The sequence below is a fragment of the Cyprinodon variegatus genome, unplaced genomic scaffold (genome assembly GCF_000732505.1).
Source record: "Cyprinodon variegatus isolate N-32 unplaced genomic scaffold, C_variegatus-1.0 Scaffold344, whole genome shotgun sequence".
Lineage (NCBI taxonomy): Eukaryota > Metazoa > Chordata > Actinopteri > Cyprinodontiformes > Cyprinodontidae > Cyprinodon > Cyprinodon variegatus.
Genome location: NW_015150797.1, coordinates 681,481 through 692,709, shown reverse-complemented (window position 1 = coordinate 692,709; position 11,229 = coordinate 681,481). Strand labels below are relative to the sequence as shown.

The 11,229-nt window shown below is 42.3% G+C and overlaps 1 protein-coding gene across 1 annotated transcript in view; it reads left to right on the top strand.

Moving 5' to 3' along the window:
• LOC107091580 (rho GTPase-activating protein 23-like) overlaps window positions 1-11,229 on the top strand; it is an 83,313-nt gene that overhangs the window by 56,632 nt on the left and 15,452 nt on the right. The window contains exons 5-7 of the mRNA XM_015385582.1: window positions 1,162-1,240; window positions 1,326-1,386; window positions 4,638-5,961. Coding sequence (XP_015241068.1) covers window positions 1,162-1,240; window positions 1,326-1,386; window positions 4,638-5,961 — 1,464 coding nt within the window. The remainder of the gene's footprint in view (window positions 1-1,161; window positions 1,241-1,325; window positions 1,387-4,637; window positions 5,962-11,229) is intronic.

Genomic DNA, 11,229 nt, shown 5'->3' with positions numbered 1-11,229 from the left:
AAAAAATTATTTATATCCTAAATAACCAATTAAGATATTTAGATAGGCATTATTCATGATCATTAAATTCATATTTGCAGTTCATGACCATAATGAGTTTTATATATACAGTATATATATATATATATATATATATACATATATACATCTTCCCGCTTCAGTAAAGTAAAAAAAAAAAAATGTGATTCAAATTTGTAAGGTGATCTGCAGTGGACTCACGTCCAGAAAAAGGTGTCTTTTTTTTAATCCAGTCTGTGTGGGATCTTCCAGTGATTGTCTAGTTTAATGGAGGGCGGACAGGGTTTACCCAGATTGCGTTTGTTCCTTGGTGAACGGAGAAGCTGACTGCCACTTAGATTTCCTGCGGTACTTGAGAGGGTTGTTGTGGAGATGAATCCCCTACTCAGAGAGAAGCTCCAGACGATTCTTGGGGGAAAAGGTTGATCCAAACCATAAACTTGAATCCTCAGCTCAGTTTGGTTCTCAGAAGATCCTTCCAGGGGAGAGAAGGTCCGAAACATCCAGTTTACAGGAGGCCTTCCTGCCGAGACAAAAACAGCAAGATTAAAACTCAGGTAAACCAAAACTCAGTTTGACTCAGCCAAAACTCAGCTTGGCTAGAGTACCCAAACTGGAAAAACAAAAAACTCAGGTTAGACTCTGATAAACTAGGCATGGCTAGAGTACCCCAAACTGGCAAACACTCTGGCCTCGAGGTGGTGGCAGTCAGCAGCTTAAGAACACTCCACATTTAATGACGCAATGAGCTGCAGGTGTGCAGGGAGGCCCAATGAGGATGGGGCAACACCTGGTGGAGGAGAAAAGGAAACACAAAAACAGACCACACAAACTGGATTCCTGACAATACATAATTATTCAAACAATAACCCACCTCCCAATAATGCATGGTCTGAAGAGTTTCCCTTTGTTCTCTGTTGTCCATATTAAGAACTCGGTGAAATTTAACTTTACCCTCAAAGGTAATTTTTGCACCAATCTCCTGCAGTGGGAAAATAGCCAATTAGGCCGTCTGGCACCTCCTCCGGTTCCGCTGCCACGATACGAGCCTACCGTCTCTCTATTTTTTTTTCTTATTTTATTAAACAGTCCTGACTCTTGGTCTCTTCTGTTTTAACTCTTCTCTGGATCTGGGTTCTCCAGGAGATCGACTGGTGAAGGTGAACGGGGAGAGCATTCTGGGGAAAACCTATTCTCAGGTTATCACACTCATCCAAAACAGGTGCAGATCATTATGACGGTAACATCTTCTCACACTCTTCTTTATTTTATTTTCTCACTGCTGTTTGTTGTGTTTTTCTATTCAGTGAGAAGCAGCTGGAGCTGACCATTATGCCAAAAGATGAGGATGTGTTGCAGTTGGTAAGTGTGAGTATTACCTTCCTTCTTTTTTCTGCCTTTTCCTTCCAGCTAGACTGTCTGCGATGCAAAATAACTGTTTTAGGCATAAAGATGGTGATCGGAGCGTACAGGCGTGGTGGACGCTTTCAGGCAGCAAAGGGACATTTTACAGAAGGTGTCAAATCTAAACTTCTCTATAAAGCTGTTAAGATAACCAATCAAGGACTGGATGTGGCTGTGACCTGGGGTTAAGAAGGTCAGCACAAAGAATTTTTTGTTAAAATCTTACCAGAACTGTTTCTACTGGGTCCTGGAAAGACAGAAGTACCACTGGAAGTGATTATTTAGCCGCAGCATGTGTACCGGATGGAGGTAAAGCTCAGAGGGGAGCTCATCTGCTGACGGTGTTGATTCTCACTCTCATCGAGCTAAACAGACAACAGGATAATGGCGGCTGGTGAAATGTTCTCCGGGGGGGATATAACTTCTAAATAGACGTATGTCAACAATGTGGGTGAGGTTGCGTTTGGACCCAAAAGCAGAGATGAGTTCTTGTAGATTTAATGCAAACTGAGGTAAACATCCAAGACACAAAAAATTCAGAGAACCAAGAAATCGGCAAATATCATGGAAAACTCACGTTGAGACTAGGAAGCGACTAACAATCAACAAGGAACCAACACTGAAGAACTGCAGAGGGAGACAGAACAAAGACTGGGCTAATCAGATGAAAGGGAGCAGGTGTGGATATAAGTTACTAGAAGGGAGCTAGGGGAAAGAAGACAGGCACAAATGGGCAACACAGAGGAACTAAAGAGTTCTTAAATATAACATAAAATGGGAAATAAACCAAAGATCAACAATACGGAATTACTTAGATAGTGAAAACAGAAAACTAAAAACTCAAAGTCTTAAAAGGGGAGAACCAGGACATGTATACTAAAAACCAATCCAATGATTACTAAGGTATCACACTAGTATATTTACATGGATGCCAACAACAAAAACCAACGTCATCAAATGTTCTGCAAAGCGCTTTAAATCATTGCTAGCTGTCTTTATCCATGCTGGGTCAGATCATGACGTTTGAAAAATGAGGCAGGGAAAGCAGGATAAAGCCTTAGCCTCGCTGCATGCAGCAAGCCTAGCCTTGGAGCTAAATAATTCTATAGGCCTGTCAATGAACCGCACTTTCTAACAGACGACTGTGACATCAGCGCTGTGGAGGGAGGTGGTTTGCAAATGAAGATGCTTTCAGCTCTGAATGCAGGAGAGCTGCTCCTCGGGATGCTCCTATCTTTGCATTGAAGAGGAGCTGCTGCGAATGGACAACTTTGACCATAGTCTATGGGGGAAATACGTCACCAAGATTAAATATTTATTTTGCACATCTAAAAAATACATGTTGAAACATTTTAATTTTATAAATTATTTTTTATTAGTTTTTTTATGTGTGACGTAACCTATAGAAAGCTGAACTCAAATCTAAAATATCACAAAAGCAGAAATCTCTGAATTGGAACATTTAGACCGTAGAAGGTATGGAAAGCCAAATGTGTCAAAATTAAATTACTTAGAGGTGGGGAATATTTTTATTTTATAAAAAAAAAAAAGACTCAAGATGCATGCATTAAATTAACGCGACCTAAACAAATAAATAGTTGTATTTTAATTTCATAATTTGTAATTTTTAGTTACATAGTTGTTACTCTTTGCAGAAGATATTGCTATTTTATTTCCCTGTCTTACAAATCAAAGCTAAATGAAAGCCAGTCATAATTATTTAGGTTTGTCATATGAGCTACTGCTGACTTTTATGATGTTTAACAAGTAAGCGAAAAAATTTTTTTTCAAAATGTCTCATATATCTGATTAAAAGTGAGGACTTAAGCATAAGTATTAATTAGTCGACATTATATTTATTTCAGCTTTCCATAAAATAAAAGTAATTAAAAAACTCCCTTGTTCTTGACTCTGTCTCACCATCACAGCATCTTAGTCTTAATCTTGCTTTCCCTTGGCCTTAAATCGTTTTTGCACTACCTTGCTTTTCACTCGATCACTTCTTTTGGCTACTTGATTTTCGCCATTCTACACTCTTGGTCTTGACTTGGTCTTCCTTTGGTCTCTCTTCCTTAGTCTTGGTCTTGAATATGTGTTGTCGCCCTTGGTCTTGACTTGGTGTCATTCTCAATCACTCTTGGTCTTGACGTGGTCTCACCCGCCATTGGTCTTCACTGACTTGACTCAGTCTTGTCCTCCCTTGGTGGTCACTCGGTCTCTACCTTAGTCTTTGTCTCTTGACTCTGTCTTTCTCCCATTGTCTTGTCTCTGCTTCTTTCCCTTGCTCTGTGTCCTGCCTCAGTCTAAGTCACAGGTGTCAAAGTCGTTCCAGAAAGGGCCGTGTGGCTGCTGGTTTTCTGCCACACGGCCCTTTCTGGAACGACTTTGACACCCCAGGTCTAAGTCTTTACTCTCTCTTACCCTTCCTCAGTCTCGGTCTTGACTCTATGTCACCCTTCCTCAGTCTTGGTCTTGACTCTTTGTCACCCTTCCTCAGTCTCGGTCTTGACTCTTTGTCACCCTACCTCAGTGTTGGTTTTCAATGGGTCTCGCCCTCACCTGGTCTTCACTCAGTTAATCACTTAATTCTTGGTCTTGACTCTGTCTCTCCCTCGCTTGGTCTAGACCTTGTCTTACTTTCCCTCACTCTGTCTCCATCAGTCCCTCAATCTTGGTCTTTACTCAGTCTCTCTCCCTTGGTCTTGGTCTTTACACTGTGTCTCCCTCCCTTGGTCTAGACTTGATTTTAGTCTCCCTCAGTCTTAGTCTTGACTAGGTCTCATCTTCATTTGGTCTTCAATCTCTCTTTCCCATGGTCTTGACTCAGTCTCAGTCTCACATTATGTATTTTGGTATTATAACAGATGTGGTGAGGAAAGAATATGAGTTTCTGAAAAAGGATATCATGGCTGCAAGTAGAAAAAGGCAAAAACAAAAAGACAGTAAGCATGTAAAATACTGTTTTAGGACTTACCCAGACTACTGTCTTCATCCTTTTGTCATTAAAATTTATGAGTTTTTGCTAGTCAGAACAGTGTTAAAATTAAGCCATTGTAATTTGGAATAGATAAACTGATTATATGTTGAACCACCTTGCCATATACAAGTAGCTGAATTATCAAGCAACTAACACCATGTGAAAACAGTGGTTTGAGCGTGCCTGTACTGTTTTATTTTATTTTTATTATTTTTTCCTCTGTGCCATGCCTCCTCAGGTATATTCCCAGAATGTCAACTCTAAAGAGGGTAAGCTGTACTCAAGTGAGGCCCACCACTTCCCAGAAGCTCTGCGTCTCTGCAACCCGAGCTGCGCTCTGCAGCAGCCTGCTTCCAGCCTTCCTGGTCCTCTGGACAACTGGCCTTGCAAAGGCAGCAGCACCGCCTCACTGGACAACAAACCCTCTGCTACCTCCACCTCTGGCCGACCCCAAGTCCCACAGGATACCAGCAGTCACGTGGCTCCGCCATGGCGACACCAGGGCCACGTTTCGGCATCTCTTAACGCATTTGACTTCCATTTTGCTAACCACAATGCTGCCATCACCTCTGCGACGCTGCCTCCACCTCGGAGGAGAAGTCAGCTGGCCTCTTCACGCGTTCACAGTGACGCACTCTGCCAACAGGCTCTGTCCGACTGGTACCACACCCAAGCTGAGGCTGCAGAGCACTTCTCCCCCTGTCACCGCAGTGTATCGCAGGACTACTTAGCCGAGCCAGAGCTAGGTTTGCCATCCGGTCCCAGATTTGCGGCTAGCCCTACAACTTCCCTCCTGCACCACCGGGCAGCAGCCGCTGTGCATGAAGCCTACTGGCTGGGTGGCTGGGGTGGAGCGTCTGAGGCCGCCAGCAAATCGTGCTCAGAGAGTCTGCTGGCAGCTTACGCCGAATACGAACACAACTATGGACGCTCGGTGGAAACACTGGCTGAGGCCTCCGCTCTGGTCTCACAACATTACGAACAGACAAGCAAAAGAGTGCAGAGGAAGCAGACAGCTCCAGGAGGACACGAACACGTAACCGCGGTGACCACCGCAGTGACCACCACAGTTACAGCTCCCCCCAGCGTTTCCAGTCAGCAGGTGGCTGAGCCCCAAACACGACGCCTAAAAGGAGAAGAGCTGGTGGGATATAAAAGCTACAGCCCCTCTTTTTACCGCAAAGAGGGACATCTCCTCCAACAGTCCCACTCCTTCAAAGACCCCAGTTACAGGGGCCCTCATATGAACTGGGGGTCCGGCACCGGAAGAGACAGCAATGGGGGAAAATTGTCTCATCTGCAGTCACCCAACACAGCATTGGCTTTGGACGAGAAAACGGACACATTGAGGGAGGACAGAGAGGTTGTCTCCTCTGTGTCCCCAACTCAAAGGCCCCCATTTACGCGTCAGGCTGGTTCCACACATACAGAGTCGCTGCAACCATCAGCTTGGACTCCTGCAGCAGGAAAAACTCCAGTCCAACCAGACACAGGGTCCAGCCGCAGGGTCAATGGTAGCCTGGCCCATGCTTTTAATTCCCTGTCCTCCATTCCTTTCATAGGTTAGTGAGAAACGCAAAGCTTCCAACAGGAAGTCTCTGCCTTCACTTCAACAGGAAGTGTACTCTGAATATTGCATCAACCTCGAAAAGAAACCATGTGGTTTGTTGCTACATAGCATTTATGTAGCATTTGTTCTTATTATTGACAGAGGAAGTGAAGTTTGGTTCATTATTGTTTTTCAAGCAAAGGATCAGTTTTTTTTTTTTTTTTTTTTATTGAAATAAATTTTTTTCCCCCCATTTTATTACCGTATTTAAAAAAAACATGAAATTATAGGTCAACATTCTCTCAGTAGAAGAAGTACCGATCTTACAGATTTGTTCTGTTTTTACTTTCTTTGCCACACTAAAATGTTTTGTGATCATCCAACAAATAACCTGAGTTAAGAAAAGATTGCCTGAATTCAGTGTTTTATGTCAATACTGAACATTTTTAAAGGAATTGCTATAAATACATATACAGGTAATTATCTACTTACCTGATGAGGGATATATTTACGAGTGTAGGGCTGTAACTATTGATATTTTGCTAATTGAATAATCTATCAATTATTTTTCGATTTATTGATAAATAATCGAATATCAAAAGGTTCCTCAAAGAAGAATTTTTAAAGAATTAAACCAGGTAAAATTTAAATATTTCCAATTGAGGAGTTCTGGATAGAGCATATTGACAGAAAAAAGTTTTTTTTCCATCTTAAATATAAATAGTTTTTTACAATCTTGTTATAATTCCTGCTCTAAGTTGGTTGCTCTGTCAGCTAAAGACATGTTTTAGGGTCTCTATACTCCAGTTAACGATTTTTCTATCAGTAAATTAGTTGACAATTATTGTAATAATTAATTATTCCGATTGTTTCAGCCATATAGGAGGGTGTAAATATATATATATAGACTACCGTTCAAAAGTTTGGCATCACCCAAACAATTTTGTGTTTTCCTGAAAAGTCACACTTATTCACCACCATACATTGTGAAATGAATAGAAAATAGAGTCAAGACATTGACAAGGTTAAAAATAATGATTTGTATTCGAAATAAGATTTTTTTACATCAAACTTTGCTTTCGTCAAAGAATCCTCCATTTGCAGTAATTACAGCATTGCAGACCTTTGGCATTCTATCTGTTAATTTGTTGAGGTAATCTGGAGAAATTGCACCCCACGCTTCCAAAAGCAGCTCCCACCAGTTGGATTGGTTGGATGGGCACTTCTTGCGTACCAAACGGTCAAGCTGCTCCACAACAGCTCAATGGGGTTCAGATCTGGTGACTGCGCTGGCCACTCCATTACCGGTAGAATACCAGCTGCCTGCTTCTGCTCTAAATAGTTCTTGCACAATTTGGTGGTTTAGGGTCATTGTCCTGTTGTAGGATGATATTGGCTTCAATCAAGCGCTGACCACTGGGTATGGCATGGCGTTGCAAAATGGAGTGATAGCCTTCCTTATTCAGAATCCCTTTTACCCTGTACAAATCTCCCACCTTACCAGCACCAAAGCAACCCCAGACCATCACATTACCTCCACCATGCTTAACAGATGGCGTCAGGCATTCTTCCAACATATTTTCATTTGTTCTGCATCTCACAAACATTCTTCTTTGTAATCCAAACACCTAAAACTTGGATTCATCCGTCCACAACGCTTTTTTCCCAGTCTTCCTCTCTCAAATGTCTGTGTTCTTTTGCCCATCTTAATGTTTTTCTTTTATTGGCCAGTCTCAGATATGGCTTTTTCTTTGCCACTCTGCACTGAAGCCCAGAATCCCGCAGCCGCCTCTTCACTGTAGATGTTGACACTGGTGTTTTGCGGGTACTATTTAATGAAGATGCCGGTCTGGGGACCTGTGAGTCGTCTGTTTCTCAAACTAGAGACTCTAATGTACTTATCTTCTTGCTCAGTTGTGCAACGCCGCCTCCCACTTCTTTTTATACGCTGGTTAGAACCTGTTTGTGCTGTCCTCTGAAGGGAGTAGTACACACCGTTGTAGGAAATCTTCAGTTTCTTAGCAATTTCTCGCATGAAATAGCCTTCATTTCTAAGAACAAGAATAGACTGTGGAGTTTCAGATGAAAGTTCTCTTTTTCTGGCCATTTTGAGCGTTTAATTGACCCCACAAATGTGATGCTCCAGAAACTCAATCTGCTCAAAGGAAGGTCAGTTTTGTAGCTTCTGTAACAAGCTAAACTGTTTTCAGATGTGTGAACATGATTGCACAAGGGTTTTCTAATCATCAATTAGCCTTCTGAGCCAATGAGCAAACACATTGTACCATTAGAACACTGGAGTGATAGTTGCTGGAAATGGGCCTCTATACACCTATGTAGATATTGCACCAAAAACCAGATATTTGCAGCTAGAATAGTCATTTACCACATTAGCAATGTATAGAGTGTATTTTTTTTAGAGTTAAGACTAGTTTAAAGTTATCTTCATTGAAAAGTACAGTGCTTTTCCTTCAAAAATAAGGACATTTCAATGTGACACCAAACTTTTGAAAGGTAGTGTATAGCTTAACATTAACTTTTTGCTCACTTGCAACTGTAGTTAGTGATTTTTCAAAGTTACTATCCACTCAACATTTTCTCATGCCATAATTTTGTTGTTAGAAAATTACCTTTAATTTGATTAACACTCACTCTAGCTTCCTTAAGTTTACTTAAAATGTAAACCTTCCAAAGCTGTCAAGCTTCCGTCGAATGATGCAACTGCAGGGCAGAGAGAAGCTCAGAGGTTGATGCTTTCCTTCTGGAATGACAAATTCAATGTGTGGTTACTTCCATGAAAATGTGGGACATATGTTGATCATCAAAACATGCAAAATGCTGGGTGGAGGTTTTGCAAACTTCCCGCAGTTCTGGTGCAAAGTGCAACAGAAACAAAAACAGAAGAAGTATGTATGAGAGCAGATGTTTTTTAAACCACTCTACAATTATGTGTTTTAATACAGCATGTCATGTCTCTGTCCACATCATGTTCACTCACAGCGTCTGTTTCCCCTGTACCTGTGTAACAGTGATCGAATGTTATCCTTCAGTCTTTCCATGTTCTGTTTTTAGGCATTATAAACATCTGAGGATGCAAATGAACATTCTTAGAAATGGAGCTTCTGTGGATGCAGAAATACCTAAGCTTCCGGCAGCTGTTTTTATGTTTAGTACAAATCCCCCCGAAAGTGACGACAGATTGGTTAGAAGTAAAAAAAAAAAAAAATCAGAGATCAATGCTGTACAAGCAGGTGTCTCTGTTTTAATCACAGTTTAGATGGAGCTTGATGGAGGGCGTTTCCAGGGCGTACGAAGATCTGTCTCTTGACACTTCGCAGCTAATGAAGAACAAAGACGTCCGATTTATTACATGCTTCTGGGTTTTCCTCTGAGTTGAAGAAGAAGAATCATTGTTTGTGCTCTGAGTGATTTGCCCACAACCACCTTACGACCGCCGACTGAATTTCAAACATATTTGATTTTCTCCCGCCCTTAAGATTCCTGATGCAGCAGTGTGTCGCAGTGAGCTTTTCACAGATATTTTATGATTTATGCTCAATATTGAAGCGTGGTCTGTGCTATGTTATTCCACGCTACAACGCCAGAGGGCCAATTAGGAACTAGCTGTGGGTCTAGATAAGGCCGAGGCGGTGAGGAAGTGCGGGCAAGTTTGTCCGACAACGGAGGGACATGAGGGCCAAAAAGAGCGGGGATCCAGGTTGAAAAAGGTCTCAGCGTTCTTGCGCACTCTTCTAATTGGTCCATCTTCACAAGGCGTTTTCCACAATGGCGGTCATAGAAACAAAACAAACCGGTAAGGTACCGAACAGGAAATACGCATAGTGTCGAGCGGATGTAGATTTGACCAATCAGAGGCCTCCTTTCTGCAGCACTATCTACAGTCACTTACAATTTTGGAGAGGTGCAGCAGAGTGTCTGCGGAGGGGGCGGGGCATATCTGCGTGCACTGCAACACACATGCAGATGACCTGGTTTCTGAGTATAAACAAGCCCTTACCACCTGTTCACTACACGATGCAAGATCAGGCTTAAAGAAAAATTCTCGCATGACTGGAGAATCAGCCCGAAAAGATCAAAACATCGTACGGTGTATGCCCGGCTTAAGAGACCAAATGCAGAAGGATCTTTAAATCTGGTGTAAAGTCTTCCTAGTTCACCTTCACAGATGATTTCTGTTTCCATAGAAGCTGTGTTTCATAGAAATGAAGCAGAACTCACCCATGTATCTCTGTGTCCGTATGTTCTTTCTTTTGTTTTCCTGTCTGCCTGCATTGTTTACCTGGTGTTGCTCGCCTGCGCAGATGACCCTGTCAGTCCCAGTGCCGACCGCCAGGCCTGCTGTGTACCCGCTCACTCCGAGTCCAGCAACCACGCCTCCGCTGCGGCCAGCATCACCTTCACCTCTGTGTCCCCCCCACCCTCAATCTCCCCCCCTGTACAACTGCGCTCTCACGACTTCAGTGAGTCTCACTGACCCAATCTAAGCATTACAGGCCTAGAAAGAAATTCCCTTTACTAATGTGAAATTAACAGAAGATGTTCAGCCCTATATTTCAGACACAGTCCTGATCAAAACCAGCTCACATGTCCTCCCTTTTGTAGCCTAACACTGTAATACCCAAAAACTTTCCAAGTGTGAAGACATTTCGCTTCCCATCCAGGAAGCTTTTTCAATTCAAAATGTCAGAAATAGCCTAAAAAGAATGACCTTTGTCCATTCGCTTAGGACAAGAATGTTCACATTTTGGACAAAGAAAAGATGTGGTTTTTGAGGGGTGTGAAGGAATCCATATATGTTAAGAGAGAAAAAACAACCTTAAAGTCGTAGGGAAGCGGATGTTCCAACCGTTGCATTTCCAAATTCTCCCGAGTGGTTCCCAACTTTACACGAGTGAATAAAGTGAATGTGATTGGTCCTTTATCAAGGGGGCGGGATTGTTGTTGCGGAAAGTTCGCAAGCAAGTTTGGTTGTGGTCGGTTTGCTAACCAGTTAGCAACTTAGCGCTAGTAGGTTCCCAATGGGAAATTCCATTGGGACCAAGTAGCACTAAGTTGCTAACCAGTTAGCAACTTAGCGCTAGTAGGTTCCCAATGGGAAATTCCATTGGGACCAAGTAGCACTAAATTGGTGACTTAGAAACGACACTGTCAAGGAACGCTATGGACAGAGGAAACATGCAAGAGGAGGAGAGTTTTGTGTGGGAGGTCGTGGATGAGTACATACATTTTTTATTTTGAGGAGGAAAGTGGGGACGAAGAT